Source organism: Xiphias gladius, chromosome 6 (assembly GCF_016859285.1).
Source record: "Xiphias gladius isolate SHS-SW01 ecotype Sanya breed wild chromosome 6, ASM1685928v1, whole genome shotgun sequence".
Classification (NCBI taxonomy): Eukaryota; Metazoa; Chordata; class Actinopteri; order Istiophoriformes; family Xiphiidae; genus Xiphias; species Xiphias gladius.
In genome coordinates, this window is record NC_053405.1 from 339,408 (window position 1) to 362,548 (window position 23,141).

Genomic DNA, 23,141 nt, shown 5'->3' on the forward strand with positions numbered 1-23,141 from the left:
TCCTCTGAGGTTCTGGTCCATGTTGACAGGATGGCATCCCATCATTTCTGATTTGTCAGCTGCACATTCAAGCAGCCAGTCTCCTGTTCTACTACATCCCAAAGGTGTCCTACTGGATCCAGGTCTGGTGACCGGGGCAGCCACTGAAGTCCACTTAAATCACTGTCACGTTCATGAAACCGGTTTGAGACGACTTTTGCTTTGTGACATGGGGCATTATCCTGCTGTAAGTAGCCATTAGAAGATGGTAAACTGTGGCCATAAAGGGATGACCTGTTGTATGTGAAAATCCCAGGAGATGAGCAGTTTCAGAAACACGCAAACCAGCCCGTCTGGAACTAACAATCCTGCCACAGTCAAAGTCACTGAGATCACATTTCTCCTCAATCTGTTTGATGTGAACATGAACTGAAGCTCCTGACCTGTATCTGCAGGATTCCATGCTCTGCTGCCACATGATTGGCTGATTGAATAATTGCAACAATAAGCAGGTGTACAGGTGTTCCTAATAAAGTGCTCAGTGAGTGTGTACCTTAACTTCTATGGTCTCATGCTGCCATTTAGTGCCCATCCAGAGAAAAGACTGTAAATATACTAGGTGCAGGGCAGGAGCGTCTGAGGATGTTCAAACAAATCGAGACGTTAAACGTCTTAAAACCTACTCAGTGTTCTCGTTTCCCCATGGCGTCGAGTCAGTGTGTTTTTGGTTCTGAACTGTATCAGGCGGTTGGACCCCGGTTCCACAGACTTCCCAGTCTAGTTATTGGTCTTATTTTATAGGATGAGGTTCCAGATCTCAGGAGTAAATATCCACTGACTAATGTTGTCAAACTTATTGTATCCATTCATCATTTTGGAAATTATTCAACACATTGTCCACATTTTGTTTTATCACAGACTCATTGTCAACAATATTTAAGGTTTGTGCACATCAACTTTATTCAAAGTTATTCACCAGGGTTCAAATGGTTCATTTGTTCATGAGTTTAATCATTTCAGACACCAGGAGCTGAAAACCGATCTACACATTCCCAAAAATACAAAACCCAGCTGCTTCTGTTTTTACACCTTTACATTTAGTGTCACTAAAAACAAAAACACAAAACAAGAAAAACATTTCCACACCAGAGACAGTTATGTAACAGACAACCGACACCATGTGCCCTTTACCCAGCAACGACCGGGACACTGAAAAATTCCAGGAGAAATGACTGAAACATCCAGCTGCTTCAGAGAGGAAGATATAAGAGTTTAGGACCAAAACAATCTCATCCTCTGGAGACAAAAAGAGGCTCAGATCAGATCAGACACAGTCAGAGACCAGCTGGGGAACATAGCAGAGCGTTTAGCAGCTAAAGAGCCAGAGATTTCCCTCAGGAGTTGGTGGAGACCAAAGCCAGAGCTAAAGGGGAGGGCGTACTGGACTTAAGACTCACAAGGTGACACAGACACCAGATCCAGATCAAGGATCATGTTGCTCTGTAGCTGCGGGGTGTGGAAATAAACAATGGTTTGATCACAAGTTAAAAACAAGCACTTTCTAAAGTGATAATGGTGTATGTCAGTTTAGTGTCTGTTTCTGTTTCTCTGCCCTCTAGTGGTCAGTAATACCTCCAGCTCACCGCTTTCAATGCAAGTATAAAGCTACGTTAATTAAATTTGACCACCAGGGGGCAGAAAATGCCACTAATACAACAGGCGGAGTTAACAGTCTGTAATACGTACAAACACCGTGTCTTAACACCTCCCTGCAGGTTGTTCTGAGGAGAACCAGGTGGTTCCTACAGGAGATAAAAACAGAGGGGTCAGACGGCACTTTGTGGTTTAGGATTTATGGGCGGGACCACAGACCACAACAGGTCAACAGTCAGTCCACTTTCACCACTGATTCATTTTACATTTCTATTATATACAGTACATCATCTATAGCTTCACTTTCACTGGGTATTTGTCAGTTTTCTTTCATATTTCATTTTCATCTCAGAGGTTGTAGAGAGGACAGATCAGGCAGAGTCTGAGGCCACTTTCAACCCCACTTCAGTCCTGCAGCCCCCTCATTCATGTAATGAGCCAGTCTTGCAAGGGCCCGACACAGGGTCGTAGGACAAACAAGCTGAACCAGGCTCAACTGTTTCCGATCCATGCAAACATGGGTCCCTGGTGGATGACTCTGCGTTTCTGCTGTTTAGCTCCAGATCAAAGCGATGAAACGCAAAACCGTGTCTTATTGTTAAAAACCTTTAAACTCATGTTCTCTTTTGTTACTCAGTTACTTTGATCACATGACAAAAGTAAACAGTATATGGATGTAAGAAGCGTATTCAAGTCCCAGTTCTGTTTGAAAATTGCTTGGTTTCTTTTACCATGAAGACGCTCCAACGTTGGACCATACTGCTGCTTTCAGTGTTTCAGTCCATTAAGCGTTAACATTAACACGGTGCGCCTCCCAGTCTGGGTTCTGACCTCAGACAGGCTTCCCTAGGTTGACACTAGTCCTGTTTGGTTCACACACAAGTGGCTCATACAGCTAAAGCTTAGGTGAAACCTCCCACTTTGGTTGGATGACCAACCAGATACAGGCACCCACCAACGGCCCCATGTTTACTGGAGGTTGACTGGTGTTGGTGATTTGATTCATTTCAAACTAGTCAGAAAATTTTCACCAGTAAAGGACAAGCTGGTTTTAGAACTTACTGTTTTAGGGGATATTTTTAATCACATGGTTCCCGCTACTAATATGGTTATTTTTAATTAAAATATCACAGCCACACACCATACGCTCCTATTTTCCAAAGGATGCATCTGTGTTGGATGGAGAAATCTCAGAAGGTCCATTTAGTAGCTGTTCCGGAGCTTTTGACTATATCACATCAGCAGACAAATTTCCATTTGAGCACTTGAACGCGCTGCTGCTGCTGCTGCTGAAGATCACGTGATATGATCCTGAGCTGTACCATCAAATCTGTGGCATTCAAGCTTACAAAATTATTTTTTCTCCTGTTAATTTTCATACGACTCACTATGCAAGAGCAAGTTATTTTCATTATACATTGGTCTGTGGATTTTTTTTGTTATATGATTATTTTTGCAATTAAACATTTGGTCTATAAAAAGTCAAAACCCAGAGATACTCAGGTTAGGGTGGTTTATGACCAACAGAGCAAACCTGGAACCAACTCAAACAATTATTCCATTGACACGATAGTTGCAGATTACTTTTCTGTCGATTGACGAATTGATTAATGGATTCAGCTCTACGTGATCTGTGCTCACCAATCATTCAGTGAAACGGGCCTGCGACCCAGAAAAAATACTACAGTACGTCGTGATGAGATTCTTCTCTCAGCTGTTGTTTCCAGGTCGAATGTGAACTCTGAACATGAGGTTTTAAACTGATCTCCAACCCAACAGCCAACCGTCTGTTTCACTTGATTTGTATGAAAATCAACATGCACAGAGAAAATCCACCGCTAACAGAAAGTATGTGAGAACATCTCGTTATGATCCTGTAAATCTGCTGAAATCTGCAATTTTTAACCTAAACATCTATGAAAGTTCAGGTGAGTGAAGAGATTAACCAAACTAACTACCTCTAATCTCCAGTCTGTGGGTGACTGGTTATCATGGAAACATGACTGACAGGCTGACCCCTCCCCCCGACGCCTTGCTCAAAGGCAACAGGGAAACGAAGACAAGCGCACATGAAGGCCTCCAACAGAAAAACGAAGCTAAGGCAGCAGGAGGCTAAGTGAAGGTGTGTTAGTGTAGTGTCTCCTTCCTCCCCGGGGCTGATGGGAAACGTTCCTGTTTATTTGAGGTCCAGCACCATGCCGGCTGGGTTCTCCAGGTACTCCCTCCACAGGTTGGAGAAGCGACACATGGTGGCTCCGTCGATGACGCGGTGATCCGCCGACCAGCTGACGTTCATGATGTGAGCTGGGACCACCTGACCGCCAGCGTCGAACCGAGGCAGAATCTGAACAAAAACAGGGTGGTGAAATCAGGATGGGCACGGTTGTATTAAAAAATAACCTGTGTTTATTTTGTCTCATTTCCTTTGGATTTTTTTTTTTAGTTTTAGTGTTTGTCATTTTAATTCCGAGCTGAAACCTACAAAGGCAAACCAACGTCGGGATTGTTTCAGATGTTTTAGTCTCTGACAGTCGGGAAGGATCGGAAACCTTAGACTGAGTAAATCCACCACGCGACACCGTGACCCACTGCTGAGTAACTACTGGAGTTCTGGAGGTCGACGACCCCAGAAATCCACTGAGAACGCCGATCTTGTACCAAAACAAACATGGACCACGCAAGCGCCTCGTTTTGGTTCTGTGCAGAGACATTTGAGGAAAAAAGCTCAGTCTGGTGAGATCCTGGATGAAAAGGTGAGTGGGACTGTAGAGCCCATAGAGGAACCTGGAGCTCAGCGGACTTCAGGTTAAGGTATTTAAATACCAGTACGGCTCCCTTGGCAACACACATGTGACATTATCGATCACCAACGTCAGTTATAGATATCAAGCGTGTTTAAAAAAAGAGTCTTTACATATCACACACTACAGGATTTCATCTGCAGACTGTCAGCACCATCTGACCCAGACTGGAACAGACCCAGTCCAACTTGGTCCAATGAGGTCTTAGCACGCCCCACATAATTTTCCTCATCTGCGATAAGACACAATGGGAGTCCCTGTATTTAGAAAATGTCTGATTTTGTCATAGAACCCACAAATCCAAAAACTCAAACATAAGCCAACCTGATCTTTATCAGATAAATCGCTCTTCTCTGGTTAACATTCGGTTCCGTTTGTCTTTAACTTATTATTTTTTAACCTTACACAGATGGCGGTGTACCACAAGGCTCTGCGTGAAGACCACTGCTCTGACACCCATCCTGTGTGAATTCATGTAAATGTCAATTAATATGCAAATGACACTGATTTATGTTCCCATCCTGCCAGAGACCCTAATTACTAGCTCAAACTTAAACATCGCCACACTACAGATAAATCTTCACAGTTTGACAACCTTCTCCACCTAAACAAAGAAAAACTTGAAATACTAACATCCAGTTACCAAAGTCTGAAGGCACCATCATTCTCCCAAAACAAACAGACAAAAATCTGGGTCTCGCGCTTGACTCTTCAGATTTCTTCCTTTAGCACAACATTAACCAAGTTCCTCAGCCTCTAACAGTAAGATGCATCATCCATATATCTAATCCAGACTCCACATCTTTAACATTCTGTTTTTACATTTTCCTATTATGTGGAAAAAAATGGGAAATTTGAACATCTATATTCTCATGGTAACTGGGCAAGCTGGGCTGATGAAGATCATGGATGTTGGAGAGCTCCAGATGAGATTTAATTTAAGAATTACACTTGAAGAAAACACCAAACAATGATGGAGAGAAAGTAGCAACAGCACATTCAGATACAAACACTAAAGAAGGGCATTTTTAGGCAGAAATACTATTTAATATTTACTTGGAACTTTTCAACCATTCTTCAGTCTCTAATCTCTAGCATCTAATCTTCCAGTGCCACACACCTTTTACTGGTGCCTGGTAGTAACGTGTTCTTCTTTTGTTGCTTAACGGCAGTTGGCAAACAACTTTTAGGCCCATTACTGCCACCTTCTGACAGTAGTAACACGTTATTTACTACCAGGCGCCGGTAAAAACAAGGGAGCATTTATTTCTTAAGACTGTGGTTGCATAAACTGTTCGTTTTTTTTATAATTTAACGACTGTTTGAAAATCATGACCCATCCCCATACCCGTCCGGCTCTGATCATCCTGGAAAAGTTTGGAACCCACCTGGATTTTTCCCAGAGCTCCAATGGCGACCTCAGGAGGAAGAATCACCGGTTTGGTGTATGTCCCCCCGATCTAGTATAAACCACAAACAGAGAACAGGTTCATGTTAGACTAGGTCTGCAGAAGATTCAGACTTAAGTCCTGTAGTTGTTGTGCAGCTGGACTCACTGATCCGATGTTGGACAGGGTGAAGGTTCCTCCGGTCAGGTCGGTCGTTCCCAGTTGACCTGCAAATCCCAGTGCCTGCAGACGGTTTAACTCCTGAGCGATCTCAAACACACTGAGCAGCTGAACGTTCTTCACGTTGGGAACCAGCAGACCCTGACTCGTGTCCATCGCCAGACCGATGTTGTGAGACGCCTGAGGCACAGAAAACAACACTATTACACCCTTTCCCCCAATGTGAATTTAGTGCTAGTCTTGGGCTGTTGCTAGTGCCGGTTTATAGTTGGTCCAACTTGCGAACCGTCAAGAACATTCTTTAACAGAATGGCAATGAGACGGACGGACGACCTGAAAAAATACAGCACCGCCCCTGGCCGTGGCTGTCGCCGGGGCGGAGGCATAAACATGAACTTAGCAGTGGATCACCTCAGAAGACTAATCAGGGTTTTAGAGGGTTTGGAAAGGTGTGTGCCCCGTCACCCAATAAATTGATAAATAAACATCCTAAAATCTACAGCACAAGTTTATTTCTCCAAGTTGACTGGTGCTTGTTGGGTCTGCCTGAAGTCTTTCAGGTGTTAATGTCTTTTTAAGGGCGCTGGTTTGTTAAAGTTTGATTTTATCTGATCTGGGACCTGAACAGTGGCTCTCAAATAGATTATTATTTGTGGTAAAAGGCTGTGATTCATCACCTTTGCTGCATTTTTCATTTTAACTTTGGAAATATTGAGAAGATTGGAAAAATGTGCAAATTACATAAAATTCAGAGACAGGATACAGATCCTTGTCCTGAGCAGACTAAAGGAGTCAACGTCGGTTCTGACCACAAGTTAAGGACCGTGAGACTTCTGCTTTTACCTTGTAGGTGATGTTCTGGCAGCCTTCGTCCACCGCAGCGTTCAGGATTGGAAAGTGGAGGAGGCTGAGTGAGGCGGCCTGAGCCAATGAGAGCACAGCATTAAGGTCAGCACTTAACTTTTAACCCATAATCATTCATGTTTTTCCAACCTAGACCTTCCTGTCCCTCTGCTCAGGTCATACCTTGATGAAAAAGGGCATGTAGCTCAGTTTGACCCCTCGTCCTTCAGCAACAGATCTGAGTTCAGCTCTCAGAGCCACTAGACGGCTCAGGTCGACCTCGTCGCAGTAACCAAAGTGAGGAATCTTCAGAGCCGCCGTCATCGTCTTCACCATCGCTTTATGGAAACCTGCAGATAAAACAAAAGGAGAGCTTATCAGCAGGAGACTGACTACAACCAAAGAGTGAGGACAACTTGTTGTTTGGAGACTTAAAATTAATGTATGTTTTTTCTAATACAAGGCAACAGTGAATATGTCAGGCTTGCATTGTATGATTAATTTCAATATTGATTAACTTTCGGTTATTTCCTCAGTCGATCGGTTAAACATAGTCTTTATAATGTCACAAACAGTGAAAAATGACCACTATAATTTCTTAGCTGACATCTTCAAATGTCTTGTTTTGTCTGACCAACGGTCAAAGAAGAATGTGAACAATTTAATTTAATTAAAGACAAAATGTCCTAGCAGGCCGGTGAGAGGTTAAATTCACCGTCATCATGTTTTAATCCAGCTGATAAAACAGACTCTGACCTTTGAGGGGCTCGGTGATGTCCTTCCCAGTGAAGACAGGTTTGGGTGTGGTGGGTGGGGGTTTGATGGCTGCCGGGGTGCTCACAGGCCTGGTAGCAGCAGCAGCCGGAGCCGGAGCCGGACCTGGAGTCTGGATCTCCTGGAATGGGGTAGGAGGTAAGATGGCTCCTGTCTGCTTCGCCAGGAAGTTCAGGATGTCCTCCTTCAGGATTCGTCCATCTTTCCCAGTCCCCACCACCTCACTGAGCTTTATCTGAGAGGACAAACCAGTCAAACCAGCAACAGTTTAAACTGGGAATAGTCTGTCCTTTCCTGAACACAATTTGGGACACTGAAGACAGACTGGGGACAGGATGGGGACACTGGACAGACTCTGGACTGGTGGCATTGGAAAGACTTAAAAACACCAGACACAGACGGGGGACATTGAGGAAGGACTGGGATAACTAAACAGACTGAGAACACAGTCCAGGGACATTGAGGATAGACTAGAGACAGATGGTGGACACTGGACAGATAGGGGACCCTGAGGATGGACTGAAGACAGAGTGGGGACACTGAGCATAGACCTCGTACACTGGACACAGACCGGGGAAAGACTGCGGATACTGGAAACACCGGACACTGAGGTCGGACCAGGAAAAGACTCACATTGTTTTCCATGGCGAGGCGTCTCACGGCTGGCGTGGCCTGGGTCTTGTGACCTTTGATCTCCTGGTGGGTGTGTTCTTCTCGAGCCATAGCCGGCGTCTCCACCACGTCCTCCTCCTGGATCACTTCTGAACAGCAACACTCAGGTTTTAGTCTGGATCAAGCCAGAACTACAGGAAACAGAGTAAACCTGGTCCCAGTCTCAAACCAGGTGTTGATGTCGTGTCTCACCTGAACTGGACTCTGTCTCAATATCGACCAGTGGTTTGCCCACTAAGGCGGTGGCGTCCACGTCATAGTAGAGTTTTCTGATGACTCCGTCGTAGCGGCTGGTGATGGTAACCGATGCCTTATCACTCTGAACCTCACAGATACTGTCGAACTGAGAAACTTTGTCCCCCTCCTTCACATACCTGCCAGACAAGAACATCTTATTCATGCAGACTAGGACCTGCCCTTGTCGTTTTAGTAGTTTAGTTTCAGTAGATTAAAGATTTAGTGGTCTCGGCTAACTTTTATGGTCTTGGGATAGTTTTATTGGTCCCAGGTTAGTTTCTGTGGTCTTGGAGTAGTTTTATTGGTCTCGGGGAGACCAATGAAAGTAGAGTCTCTGGAAGCTTTGGTAGTCTGGGACAGTTTGTATGGTCTCAGGTAGCTTTTGTGGTTTCAGTGCAGTTCCTACAGTCTTGATGTAGTTTTATTGGTCTCTGTAAGTGTTTTTGTAGTCTCTCAAGTAGTATTTGTTGGTCTCTGTAGTATTGTAGTTTCAGTATTTTTGTGCACTGTAATTTTGGTAGTTTGCCTCGTTGTCTTTGAGGGTTTTGGTAGTTTTTTTGGTCTCGTAGTTTTCTGCTCTCATTATTTATGCGGTTTCAGTGGTTTTGTGATCAAGGTACATACCACTCCTTTACTGTCACCTCCATGATCCCCTCGCCGATGTCTGACAGTTTGAACTGGACGATTGGTCCTCGACTCACTGCAGGACAAAACACACCTGCGTCATCTATGACATCATCAGCGACATCATCACCACTTTCTGTGAAACTGCGGAGGGATGAGGAGGAATGGTGGACTCTGGTGGGTGAATGCACAAAAAGACCTGATCCTCGGACCCTTATTTTATCTGCCACCCTTCATGCTGAACTGTGTAAGAAGACCTGCTGGTCTGGATTCTCTGAATTCCGACAAACTGCCGAATCATTCACAGAAACTGAACCAGGAAGGACTCCATCACCAAAGACCAGGAGACACCATTTGGATGTGGCATGCTGCCATTTCCTGAGTGAATAAAGCGTTTGTTATGGAGGATTTAACAACCGTCAGTTTCCTGAATTCCTGAAAACCTGAATCTGGACCAACCAGATGCAAACTCAGGTGGTTTAAGACTTGGAGTGTAAAAACTCATGAAAACACATTTAAGCTTTTGAGAAAAAAAACTACACAGAACTAAACTGTGTAGTTTTTTTTTTAAAGATTACCAGGTTTCAGGACTCAGTCCCTGCTGCTCTGGACTCACCGACAGCGGTGTGCAGTGTCCTGCTGCTGAACATCTGGAGGTTTCTGTCACATGTGGAGGCAAACGGCTGCAGAGTTCGCTCAGACCTGAAGTTCTGAAGCCGGAAACCTCGGCGGCGGTATTGCTGACTCAGCTGAGAGGAAGAGACCAGACAACATTGATAAATATTAGGGTTCAACTGATTATCGGATCTGATGTTCAGCATTTTTACGATTATTGGTTCGATTTAAAAAAGTTTTTATTTTATTTTATTTTATAAGATTGCGGATAAAATAGATTAATTTAAAAATGTGCTCTGAAGCAGCCGATAAAAATATTAGATTAAAGAACATCTTGATGCTACCAGGCGTATATGCATTGGTTTATTTCCCTGGTGAAAACCACACTGAAAGCAACCAATATATTCCAGTCAGGCACTTTGCAGCCTCTGCGCCCAACTGATAGTTACAATAAATCCTCCTTCATGAAGGTTCTAATGTTCCGTTTTTAGTCAAGTTGTTGTAGAAAGTCGTTGAATCAACTGTCTGATCTGTGTTTCAGACAGTACAGTCAGGTACGGACAGGTACAGACCACACCGAGAGACTAACTTCATCATGTCCTCCTGTCAGTTCTCTGTCGTTTTGCAAGAAAAACCCAACAACCCTGACAACAGGAAACCGACTGTAAGAGGCATCAGGTGACGTGAGAGTCAAGAGCTGCTTTACCGTCAGTTTTAATGCTCGTTCACACTGACTGTTCTGGTTCTGATTCTGGTCCTGGTGCTGATTCTCGTTCTAAACTACTTAGACTGAGTCTTCACCAAGTGTTTTGTTGTTCGACTGGAGAAGAAGACATTTACCTGTTGTCCAGGTGTGTCACTGTGACAGGGCTCTCTACTAAACTCATTTGAAAACAGATCAGTTTCAAAGGATCCTGTTTTTCAATTTCAGACGCTTCGTGTGGGCACAGACATGGTTCTCAATCCGACTGTGAATCAGTTTTTACCAAACCTTAGTTACCCAGTTAGCCTGTTACCTGTTAGATGTCTGACCCAGAACCTGCTTCACCTGCAGAATGCTAACTGCAGGTGAATGCTAACTGCTAACCAGTGTGTTAGCATGAAGCTTCAGTTTGTTTTTGAACCGGTTAGCATTAGCATCAGAGTTAGCACGGCAGCTACAGCTAACAGGCTAAGCTAAGGATTTGACGGAGTGATGATATGACTTAAGCATTAGCTCGACGTTAGCATCAGACCAATTTAAACATTTAACATTTAAACATTCAGCCGGGTTAATTCCTCACCAGCCGTCTGAGCACACTGAACGAGCCTCTGGTCACCGCCGCCATCTTTCCTCTCGGCTACACGTCACAACCGCACGCCCCTCTCAGCAGCCAATCAGCGGCGAGTCTTCTTCCTCTGCATCTGGAGGACCTGACGCTAACCTGACATAACGATGCCACCCGGCGGTCATCGGAGGAACAACAGGGAGTTTATTTTTTTTATTTTTTTTACTTCGTTTATTCATTCAATTTTTCTTTTTATCTGAAATATTCTATTTTTATTTGGATATTTTTTTAGGCATATTTTTAAACAGCGTGTTTCTGTGACCTGTAAAACCAAGTTTCTTTTGGGACAAGTTGAAGTTAAAGTTGTTATTTTTTTGTTTTGTTTTGTTTTATTTCTAACAAAATAATTTCAACTCAAAGGTTCACTTACTTGCTTTTCTGAGCTTACGTTAGCGACAAAATAAATAGATCAAATCAAATAAATAATTTGTATCATAATAAATGAAAGAAACCGAACATATGTTGTGTTTCTAGGTTTCTGAAACGTCACTGTGACGTTTTGTTTGTTTGTTTGTGTTTTGACTTCATAATAAAAAACTAAACGACAACAACGCGTTTTGTGCTGCAGCTGTCAGCTGTTCTGAAGTCAGTGATAAGCCACCAACATCACCGCTGTGATCTTCATCCTCTTCCTCTTCCTCTGAGCTGCAACGTCATCATCGCTGCTGTTTTTCCCGAAATGCTCTTCAAAATAAAAGCCGCAGATAGCCGAAAGAAAAGCAGCAGAGTTCTGCAGAAACAGACAGTGAAGTTACAGACTACATTTACTCAATAACTGTACTAAAGTACATGTTAAGGTACCCGTACTTTACCCGAGTATTTCTATTTTATACTACTGTGTACTGTGCGACAGTTATAGTTACAGCTGTGGTTACTGTGAAGATCAAGACTTCATTTAATAAAATATGATGCATGGTCAGATCAACCTGTTAAATGCCCCAAAATTAGCCAGCACTGCAGTGATTAGTTTAAATTGCAGTTAAGAGGTTAATTAAGTTACCAACAACCAATAGAAACCCAGTAAATCTGGGCCTTTTGTGGCACCTGGGGGTCAGGGGCTCCTGGGGGCTGGGGCCGCTGGCAAATTGCCCATTTTGCTTGTTTGATAATCAGCATTCAGCCTTGATGTGATTCATTATTAAACATAAACTACTCAGCAGAATATAATGATCCATCTTAATCAGATATTTTAATATATCAGTGATAATAATGCAAAAATATAATATAACATGTTTAACAGAGAACAGTCTGTTGCCAATCAGGTACTTTTGCTTTGATACTTGAAGTACATGTTACTGTTTTTGGTTCTGGCAGTTCTCGGTAGTGCAAAAGATATATTTTAAAATCATTCCTGACCATAAATTTTATGAATAAAGTATTGTTCTGGTAAGGTAAGAAGACTGATAATGAAACATTTCCCACCGACTGTGTTATCATAAAAATAGGTTCATCAATGAATCTACATACAAAATGAAGAATAAAAACACAAAAATAATCAGGTGATTCATGTATGCACCAACATAAACAGTAAGCGGAAAGTGTATCGATGTGATGCGGACATTGCTCAAACAAATTCAATTAAACACAGTAACTGTTCTTGAGTGGATGGAGGCAGGTGTGAGAATCGCTTGTGTGAGCAGAATTTCTTTCATTTAAACAGAAACTGATTCAGCAACTCAGAGTTTTGACAAATCAGCTTTAGCTTAAGATGTTTTAATAAATCTGTTTGCAGTCCCTTTTTATTCTTCTTTCTACGTCATTTTGTAGAAACATATAAATATTGTGGCGAGTTAATAACTTTGGCTTCACGAATAAGTGTTTTGACCAATTTTAGAGATACATTATCAACAGGCAATTTTATATAATCGAAATAACAGAATTTTATTTTGAAGGCTGTCGGAAGTGGCTTAGACATTCAGTGAGACGTTTCAGCCGAGGAGAAGCAGAAGCAGAAGCAGAAGAAGAAGCAGAAGCAGCAACAGCAACAGCAACAGCAGCAGAAGAAGAAGCAGAACAAGCGGAAGAAGAAGAAGCAGCAGCGGCAGAAGAAGAAGAAGAAGAAGCAGCAGCAGAAAAAGAAGAAGAAGAAGAAAAGAAAAAGTAGAAGAAGAAGAAGAAGAAGCAGCGGCAGCGCTAACGTCATAATTTTGTGGGAAAGTGAAAGTTTCGTATTGTGAGTGAAGATGGACCCAGTGGTGGCGGCTGCGGCGGCGGCGGCGGCGGAGGAGGAGATCGACGGCAGCGTGATGGAGGGAGTGAGTACTCGCACTTTGTTTACCGGAGAAATGTTTCGCGCTGCTAACGAGCTAACAGTAGGCTAACGGCGGCGAGGAGCAGCCGGTGCTGAGCTCACTGATGTCTGCTCTGTTTCCCGGTGTCTGTTCTCTGCAGGGCGGACAGATCCTGAGAGTCTCCGTGGCGCTCAGCTGCATCACCGGCTCCGCCATCAAAATCACCAAAATCCGAGCCGGCAGGAGCACACCGGGGCTCAGGTGAGGGGGAGCTCCGCGGCTAGCAGGCTAATGTTAGCCTATTCATTAAAGTTGAATCGTCGGCTAACTTAGTTAGCAGACGTTCACAGAGAACAATAAAAACGCCGCTGTTGCTCATGTTATTTTATCTTGTATCCCGTTCCGGACTTAGTCTCATTTCCCTGTTAGTTAAACCTCTTCTGATGGGAAACTTCCGATTCCACTGAGAACCGATGCGCAGACCCGACTCCATTCAAAAATCATGCAGAATAAGAGCGCCGCACTTGTCAACGAACACACATAATTTCTTAAACACTGTGAGAGACACTCAGACAATCAACAGACGCTGCTTTTTAATTCGGTATCCATCGTCTTCACGCAGCAGCTTGTAAATTCACAAAACTTTAAAAGAAACTTCTAGTTATTTCTCCGGTTCTCTGCCACAGCCTTTCTTCCAGAAAAGTCCGTGAGCGGCGTCATCATGCAGCTGGGAATCAATTCAATAAATTTGATTTTATCGATGAATATTGCTGCTGGGTCGATCATAAATATGCCGATTTTACCGACAGAATGTTAGCATCCATTAACATCTTTCATCTTATTTTATCCAATGTGTCGCTTTGTATGAAGTGTAAACGTGCCAAATTTCTCTATTTTCTGAACGGATTTCTTAGGCTTTCTTATAAAGGATTTCTTTCATGAACTAGTGTGAATGATTTAATGAGGCAGAAGCTCCTGAACGATGCAAAAACGCAGGACGTCATAGTTCAGTGCGTTTAAATTTGAACAGAGGAAACATTAAAATATACCATGTCCAACCCAGGGTATCTGCAGGCCTTGAAACGTCTTAAAAAGCACCAATTTAAGTTTCCTCTCAAAAGGTATTAAAAGGGCTTTATTTTGCAAACCTCTTACTTTCTGTATTAGTTAATTCATACATCCATTTTCTGTTGCTCATCCAGACCGTGTTTAAAGGTACAATATGCAACTGGGAATCAGATGCTGAATGTGCTTGCAAATTCATGCACTTAGTCGATATTTTTAGGCCTCATCTTCAGACTTTGGACAACATGACTGCGAAACAGGGATGAAATTACTTTCTATGTGGTATTTAAAATGTCTTAAATTTAACTCGGTGAACCTGCAGAAACTCTGTAAATGGCGTTTGGTAAAAATATCTCTCAGGCAGACGATCGGCCGTTCACTGTTTTCCTACAGCTGCACTGTCATTGACACATCATGATATTTTGTTTTATGTATGTGTGTTCAGACCGCAACACCTGAGCGGCCTGCAGCTGGTCTCAGATCTGTGTTCTGGCAGTCTGCAGGGAGCCAGCATCGGCTCGACTGACATCAGTCTGACTCCAGGAAAAATCCAGTCTGGAAATCACACGGCAGACACACAGACAGCAGGGTGAGACTGACTGAATGTCTGTCAGACCTCCAGCTCAGGTGGTTTTGAAGGGTACCACAGGTCCTTGAGGGGGCTCCAGGTGTCTCAGAGGAGGTTAAAAGAGCCTTGGAGATGCTCTAGGAGTATTTTAGAGTGTCAGGGGAACTCAGGGAGGTTTGGGGTTCTAAAGAGTTGGTGACCATAAATACTTATGGAGGTCACAGGTTCTTATTTATGAACCGATTCCAGACAGATAGATGACTGGATATCAAGCATCATCCACATGTACAACAGTAGTTCAGAGCACTTTACAAAACCTGGTCTTTTTTTTTTTTCTATTAGTAGTTTATTGATATAAATTAATTGTATTTGTGTCTGTGTGTGTTGTGTGTATCAGGAGTGTGTGTCTGCTGCTGCAGGTAGCTCTGCCCTGTGCACTGTACGCTGACGCCTCCTCGCAGCTCTGTCTGAAGGGAGGAACCAACGCAGAGATGGCTCCTCAGATCGACTACACTGTCAAGGTCCGATACTGCGTATACACACTTCATACCCAGTGTATGCACATGTTGTGTTTACAGTGTCTGTTTACACACTGTATCGATACATATATATTCAGTTATGAGCTGATACTGTAAATACACTGTACAAACAGTTTACATACACTGTAAATGCACATCACACCCACTGTCAATACAATATACACAATGTACACTTACTCTAAATACACTGTAAATATTCTGTACACACACTTAACACATACTATACATACACTGTACAAACACTTTACACACTAAGTACACTGCACACTTACTTTAAATACACAGTACACACGCTGTACACGGCCACTGTACACACACTGGCGACACACTGCAGACGGACTGAGTAGGACATCTGCTGACTCATCGAGCAGCCAGCTGTTAGTTTGGTCAGTTAGCACAGGATTTTCTTCATCAAATCTCTGTTAACTGACTGTTTTTCTTCTTCAGGTGTTTAAACCCATTGTGGAGAAGTTTGGAGTCCATTTTGACTGTGACATCAGAATGAGGTCAGTTTATTGTCGTCCAATGAGTAGAAACAGTAGAAACGTGTGTATTTGTGTATCTCACTGTGTATACACATTTACGTTTCTCAGGGGTTACTACCCTAAAGGTGGAGGTGAGGTGATGGTGACGGTGAATCCAGTCAAAGAGCTGCAGCCTGTCACCATGACAGAGAGAGGAAACATCACCAAGATCCATGGCAGAGCGTACGTCGCCGGAGTCCTGCCCTTCAAAGTAAAGTTACCACCACAACACACATTACTGCTTTTATACAGCAGGGTCACAGACAGGATGGGATTTTTGGGGGATTTTATCTAATTACAGACCTAACTGTAATGGAAATAGAGTAAGGTGCAGCGGGAGGAGGACCGGGCAGAGACGTGGCCCCCCGTTTCTCAACCCTAACCTCTTCTCACTGGTCCGGTGCACGGTGCTGGATGCTCAGCCCCTTTCAGACGGTCACCTTGTGTGGGTCTCGAGCCTAAATAAGTTCATTTTTACATAAAAGGCTGACATCAGTGTGACAAGTACAGGCCTGTAACACTTCTGAAACACTTAATAACAAGTCGAATCTTAATTACATGTGTCTTATTAACATAAAAACTAGAGCAGAAGGTTCTATACACAGAGAGACAACCACAGTAATAATCAGACACCACTCGGCCCCCATACTTTACATTTTATTCAGGCCAGCTGCATGGATGATCAAATATCCAGCAAAACTGTAAGGTCTGTCCGTTGGATGTCAGAAAAAAGCAGCAGAATTATAATGTATTAATGGAGTCACTGATAGATGATTCCACTGTTTTTTGATTTCTGTCCAGATGAAATACGGTGTAAAATTGGATAAATGGTGATTTAAATCAGCAACGCTCTAATCAAAATAGAAGTCAACAGGATTATGCATCAGAGAATTTTTGATTCTTGGTTATGCACGTTTTGTTCGGAACCAAAACAAGTCTGAGGTTTGATGCTCGGCTCTGATCTTAATGTTCAGAATAACCTTGTGTGTGCAGGTTTTGTTGTTATCGTGTCGACGGTAGTTTTTTGTGTTTTTTAATTTTTGTTATTGTGTTGACTATAGTTGGCTAAAGACATGTCGGCTGCTGCCGTTCGAACCATCAGGAAGGAAATCAAAGAACTGTACATCAACATCCAGCCGCTCCAGGAGAAAGACAAGGCCTATGGCAACGGCAATGGCATCATGTAAGCCCCGCCCACCGGCTGACATCAATGCACCCGTGCTGTGTTCGCTGTCTGGGAGAAAGATGGGAAATGACAGGCTCCTTATACAAATTACTACCGAGATTCAAATATTATACTGCAGTTCATTCAGAGTTCAGACGTCTCTAGATGTAGTTGTAACCGTCGAAGTGTCGTTTCTCCCACGTGCAGTCAACATAGCATCGCTGTGAGGTTTTTTTTTCTGATTGGTCCTTCTCTGTGTTTCAGAATCATCGCAGAGTCGTCGACAGGTTGTCTGTTTGCAGGTTCAGCTCTGGGGAAGAAAGGTAAGTTCACCTGAACCAGCAGGAGGCAGCAACACACAAATCAAAGACCAAAATGTACAACTTTCAGCAACAATGGCTAACGCAGTACATGAGCCGAAGGGGCACCAAAGCAGCCGAATGATCATCATGCACGCTCAAAAAATGGTCACATATGTTACAGTCTGGAGCCCTGCGAAGTGATGAGTCAGTCAGTCAACATGACAGTTGTTATAATCACTTCCGCATTTAAAAAGTTAAAACGCCAATTTTTTACACGAAGTTTTGTCGTTTTCTCAGTTTTGTCAAACATTTTCAGCTTGTTAAGCTGTTACCACAAAATGCGCTTTGCTTGAGATTTGAATGGTCGCTGGCCCCTGTGAGACTCTGGACTGAGTGTCCACACCTGTCTCTCAGGAAGGTGTGAACAGACTGTTGTGACTGTCAGCACAGACAGCCAGGTAAACACATGTATACTCACGTGTGTGTGTGTGTGTGTGTGTGTGTGTGTGTGTGTGTGTGTGTGTGTGTGTGTGTGTGTGTGTGTGTGTCACACTTCAGGTGTGTATGCAGATAAAATTGGTATTGAAGCTGCTGAGATGTTGTTGAGAAACATCAGACACAACGGCTGCGTTGACGAGTTCCTGCAGGACCAGGTGAGTTGTACACCTGCTGATCTCACTCTGACCTCAGTGTGACCTCATTCTGAACCGTGATCCCACCCCCTCCTCCTCAGCTCATCATCTTCATGGCGTTGGCGAAGGGAACGTCTCGCATTCGAACCGGAGTCGTGACGCTGCACACACAGACGGCCATCCACATCGCAGAGCAGCTCACTCAGGTTAGTAACACCCCTCGGTCGGTCGGTCGGTCGGTCGAGTAAAGGGAGTTTAAAGGATAAAATCCCTTTTTAATTTAAAGTCATCGCTGAAATTTCCCCCTAACTGAAGTGAAAAGTGAGGCCCAAAATGAATAAGGTTGAAATGAATGAGTGGCTGGTTTTTATTTCAGACCCCAAAATATTTACCCAAACAACACAAATTAATCTGTACAAAATGACAAGGTGAAAATACTGGGATGGCTCTAGAGCTAATGTCATTTTTTTAACCTCTTAAAAAAACCTTGTCCATGCAGAAACTCCGTTAAAATACAACCTATTATCAATCCATTCATTATTTTCTGAAGACTGCACTGAAATAGCTAAATGTCAGCATTAATTTTGTGTGAATGGTAAAGAGTCAGTCTGACAGTGATGAGGACGTCTCCACGGTGCGTTCAGGACTAGAGACACTGTATTTTGCGTTCAGGTCTAACAGCTGCTAAAACCTCTTGATGCCTGTTTCTGCACCTTTTTTATTTTTTATATTTCCAGGCAAAGTTCACAATAACAAAGTGTGGGGACGAGCTGAGCAGTAATGTCACCTACATCATCGAATGTCAAGGATCAGGAGCCTCCAACCTCAACCTGTAGCCAAACACACACACACACACACACACTAAACACACCCACTGTCTCTCTACTGGACTCGGTAGCTGCTCCTGTCATGGCCGACCCTCTTAGCTTCTGTCTCTCAGGGTGTTTCCTTAAATACTGTAATAAATAAATAAAAGTCTTTCCAACGCTCACACTTTTGTCTGTTTTTAATAAAAATATCAGAATCAGACTTTCTTCACCAGGAACATGTGCACTGGGAGTTTGATTTGATGCAGGGGTGAGAACAGCAAAGGAAAGAAATAACAAAAATAAGATTAGTCAGCTGAAGAACCAAAAAACTTAGTAAAAGAATTCTAAACATGATCATATACAAATACACAAACAGTTTCTACAATAAGGTTGACAGAGGCAGTTTTGACAGATGCAATGCAGCAAACTGGAAATTCCTGGCTTTTATCGTCCCACGTGAACGTGGCAACAGCAGACACCGTGAAAGAGATTCATCCATCCATTGAGAGAAAACTCAAGACGCACAATAACACAAAACACAAAAGTTTGTTTTCCCACTGAAAAAGTTTCAGTTCGGATGATGATCTTTAAAAGAGAAGCTTCACATTTTATCTTCTGTCTTAAACCAACACTCGTTCTTTTTCCTCCCGTTCACACTGGATGTAAACGGGTCTCTGCTCAACATGTTGCCGAGGGAAGTGATGGAGTCAAATTCCTCGTTGTGTGTTAAAAATCTATTCTAAACTTTGTCTGAAGTTAATATGAAGCTGATCAGTCTGACTGACACAAATAATAAAACTTTGTCTCCATCAGCAACATGTTGAGCAGAGACCTGTTAACGTCCAGTAGGAACAGGAAGAAAAACTTCTTCACATGGACACGACCGTTGGATTAACTATTGTGAACCTGTCCTTAAAGAGCAGAGTCAACCTGAAAACGGACCACGGACGTGGTCTGAACCATCAGGATGGTGTTTGTTTGGGTTGTGGCTGTAATGAGTTCTGCAGCCTGTAGGGGGCGCTGACAGGACTACAGACAGCCAGTCACACTGACTCTGTCAACGGAGGATTTGGGAGGAGCTGAGGTCACCTGCAGTTCACAGCTTGACGAGCACCTGACAGGTGAGATGGAGGTTTACACTGTGCTGCAGTGAAAAGGTGTCGCACATTCACATATAATCAGTTTCAAATCTGAACATGACTTTTTAGGAACTAACTCCTGAGATGCCGAAGCATCATTATGACCTTCTAAGGTCAGAAGACGACTTCTTAAATCAGGATCACTGAGTTACTGGGTTTGGGTTTAGATCAGGATTATGACCTTAAAACAACATTTTGAGATGATGATTCAGAAATTGCTCAAGATGATGCAAATGTAAGTCAACTACTTGACCTAAGTAAAGATGATGACTTGTATGGGATTCTGACTTTTTAGGTGAAAATTCCGAGATTCTAAATCATGGTTATGACTTTTTTAAGCACAGTTGTGATTGTTAAAGTTGAAATTGCAGCTTTCTGAGTCAAATGTCTGAGATACCTAGTGAAAAATCTGACTTTTTAGGTCCTGATGTTAGAACATTCTCAGGTTCTAAATCTACATTATGATGTTGTAATTACGACCAGTGTAAACTCGGATATTAAATGCAGGTGTCACAGCTGCAGTAAACAACGTGTCATTGAGATACAGGCAGGATCCTGACTGTATATGTGCAGGTGTGACCAGGTGTGCGTATCTCCCTCTGGGATGGGGAAGAGTCATGAGATATTTCTATATTTACTTAACGTTACATTCTTGTTTTTTGTTTTTCTGGAGTTTTCCTAGAGTGAACGACAAAGTTAGTGCTGAATTCTGGGTACTGTAGTTTATTTTGGTTATAATGTTTCTGACTGCCTGCAGTGAGACAGGTGTGTCTGTCCCTGCGTGATGGAGACAGGGACCTGCTTTGGACACTCTCTGGTTGAACTGGACCTGGACGTAGTCCTGGACTTCCTGTGGTCTCTGTCTTGTTTCCGTGACGTCATTAGGAGGGTGTCGTGTTGTTGTCCCTCTAGCCCCTTTAACTCACCTGCAGCAGGTGAGTTGATGTACAGCGTGTACAGCAGGAAGTCCCGCTTAGACCTGAATGTGTGTTGAAACCCGAGGAGGCTGTAAACTCACACCTCCGTCCCCTCTGGAACCAGGAGTAACATGATCCGGGTCACCTGACGCCTCCTCGGCTCAGCCTGGCCCAGTCCTTGCAGTCTGCTCGCCGCCCTGCAGCATGGCAGACGCCGGGGCCTGGAGGATGCATCAGGACGGCCCCCGCATCCTCCAGCCAGGACCAGGACTGGGAACAGGGCCAGGACCAGCACCAGCACCAGCTCCAAACCGTGTGTGGATCTCTCTGATTGCAGGTGAGTTTGACATAAACAGAGGTTCAGCAGACTTTAAAGGACTAATGTGGGATTTAAACCTCCACCTGCTTCCAAAACAAATCACCTGGCTTCAAGAATTCTCCAGAGTCCAGGCTGTGGTCGAATGGTCCTTTTTGCTTAGGAAGGTTCCTCACTGAGTGAAATGACCCGGAAGTCTCTCAGTGGCGGCCATGACGAGAGCTGGTCTCTAAATGCTAAGGAAAGGAGCTTCAGTGCTTCCTACCTTATCTCCTTTAGCTCAGGATACACTGGATCATCCTTTAAGGAAGGAAAGGAGAGGACGCCGACCCACGTCAATAACATCCGCCATCGCATAACTACATAGCCTACTGTAAGTGCAGTGGGATTCTCTCAGCACCGCAGTTGTCTTTCCCTAACTGTCGTCCCCTGGTTAGGAAAGGAGATTTGTTTGAATCTTCGACTGCAGCCCAGGTTCAGCTGGTCTGTTTGTCTTAGGTTCTTCCGGGGGTCAAAACACAATAAAAGACTTGGTAGTGACTTAACATGCCATGTTTCTCTTGTTCCAGTGCACCGAGTCTCATTAGAAGAAAACTTCTGAATAAGGGGAACTGACCCGAGACATGGTGAAGTTATTTCCCTAAACTGTAGAAAGAAAAGAAAAGAAAACAGAAAAAAAAGGCCCAGGAGCAGAGTAAACTAGCTCATATTTATAATTTTTCAAAAGAAACTGTGTATAGTGTTTTAGTTTTTCTATTCATCTTCAATACTGAAACTGAAACAACAAAATCAAGACGAAAAACCTGGAAACATAAAGGAAAGACATATTTACATAACATACATATTTAATAACATTTATCCAGAAAAATGATCAAATTAATAATATTCAGAACACATCAACAATAAACTTTATTTATATAGTACCTTTCAAACCAGTGTTACAGAGTGCTTTAAAAACAAATCCCCGCCACCATCAAAATAAGGCTCCATCAAATAAAAACACTGGATAGTCTGATGGAGAGAGAAAAAGAAAACACAGGCATCCGTCTCAGGCTGAAGGTTTAGGTCTTAAATGTGTAACTTTACAGTAGAAGTTCAATCTATGCTCAGTAAACGCCTTTTGTTCCTGTCGGCACCTGAAAGCCTCACTGGACGTGTTTCACGGATAACAGTGAAGGCATCATGGTGCATTCTGGTTGCTGATTGGCTGTGGTTGTTATGGGCGCGGCTCCCGTTGCTATGGTAACGTGTCTTAAGGATTGATTCGGTAAATCTGAGTTTCAGACTCCGCAAGCGTCGCTAAGTCGCTGTCGTGTTAACGAGCTAGCATGCTAACCCGCGGAGATTTACCGGTTAAAAACGGAAAAGCAAACAACGGAAACGGTAGAAAAGGTTCCTCCGTGAGTGACGACCAGTTTCAGAGACTGATGGGAAACTGAGGAGAAAGTTTCAAACTTTTTAAACAGTCTGTGTTCGGCTGCTGCTAGCCTGCTAACGGCTAACTGAGCTGTTAGCAGTTTGAAAAGTTTCTGAGGCAGTGGAAGGAGGGGGCGGTCCATGACGGGGGAGGGTGTCAGGCACTCCCCCATCTTGTCTGCCCTGTTCAGGATGAGCGAGGACCCGGAGCTGCTCGGGTCCGCGGAGTTTATTAAAGGTAAAAAACTAGAACTGATTAAAGATAAAGTTTAGCAAAGATAAAAACAAGTGAATCACAGACTTTAATAAAGAGAAAGAGTTTATTAAAAACAGCCTGAGTCTAAAGGGAACTTTGAAAAGTTTAAGAAGAATAAAGAGCTTATCAAAGGTAGAAAGAGTTTATTCAGAGTGAAGAGTATAAAAG

At 43.3% G+C, this 23,141-nt stretch overlaps 3 protein-coding genes across 8 annotated transcripts in view; 2 read left to right on the plus strand and 1 right to left on the minus strand.

Moving 5' to 3' along the window:
• Positions 1–914: 914 nt before the first annotated feature.
• Positions 915–11,177, minus strand: dbt (dihydrolipoamide branched chain transacylase E2). 2 transcript variants are annotated; one of them, XM_040128963.1, is made up of 11 exons: positions 11,050–11,177; positions 9,768–9,900; positions 9,152–9,227; positions 8,483–8,664; positions 8,252–8,379; positions 7,601–7,853; positions 7,028–7,194; positions 6,845–6,922; positions 5,990–6,181; positions 5,822–5,893; positions 915–3,976 (listed from the first exon to the last, which is right to left on the minus strand). In XM_040128963.1, the coding sequence occupies exons 1-11, from the start codon at positions 11,092–11,094 to the stop codon at positions 3,809–3,811; spliced, it is 1,494 nt and encodes a 497-aa protein (XP_039984897.1). In that variant the 5' UTR covers positions 11,095–11,177; the 3' UTR covers positions 915–3,808. The 2 variants fall into 2 exon arrangements, with proteins under 2 accessions (XP_039984897.1, XP_039984898.1); XM_040128964.1 differs by lacking the exon at positions 11,050–11,177 and adding an exon at positions 10,607–11,043.
• Positions 11,178–13,138: 1,961 nt separating this feature from the next.
• On the plus strand, positions 13,139–19,111 carry rtca (RNA 3'-terminal phosphate cyclase). The gene is made up of 11 exons (XM_040127870.1): positions 13,139–13,349; positions 13,486–13,586; positions 14,836–14,979; positions 15,356–15,479; positions 15,945–16,003; positions 16,091–16,232; positions 17,083–17,204; positions 17,451–17,509; positions 18,047–18,141; positions 18,222–18,326; positions 18,858–19,111. The coding sequence occupies exons 1-11, from the start codon at positions 13,278–13,280 to the stop codon at positions 18,954–18,956; spliced, it is 1,122 nt and encodes a 373-aa protein (XP_039983804.1). The 5' UTR covers positions 13,139–13,277; the 3' UTR covers positions 18,957–19,111.
• Positions 19,112–22,592: 3,481 nt separating this feature from the next.
• The window catches only part of cdc14ab (cell division cycle 14Ab), a 36,055-nt gene continuing 35,506 nt past the window's right edge, over positions 22,593–23,141 (plus strand). For all 5 annotated transcript variants that reach the window (XM_040128507.1, XM_040128506.1, XM_040128505.1 and 2 more), the window contains exon 1: positions 22,593–22,955. In XM_040128507.1, coding sequence (XP_039984441.1) covers positions 22,859–22,955 — 97 coding nt within the window. In that variant the 5' untranslated portion in view covers positions 22,593–22,858. The remainder of the gene's footprint in view (positions 22,956–23,141) is intronic.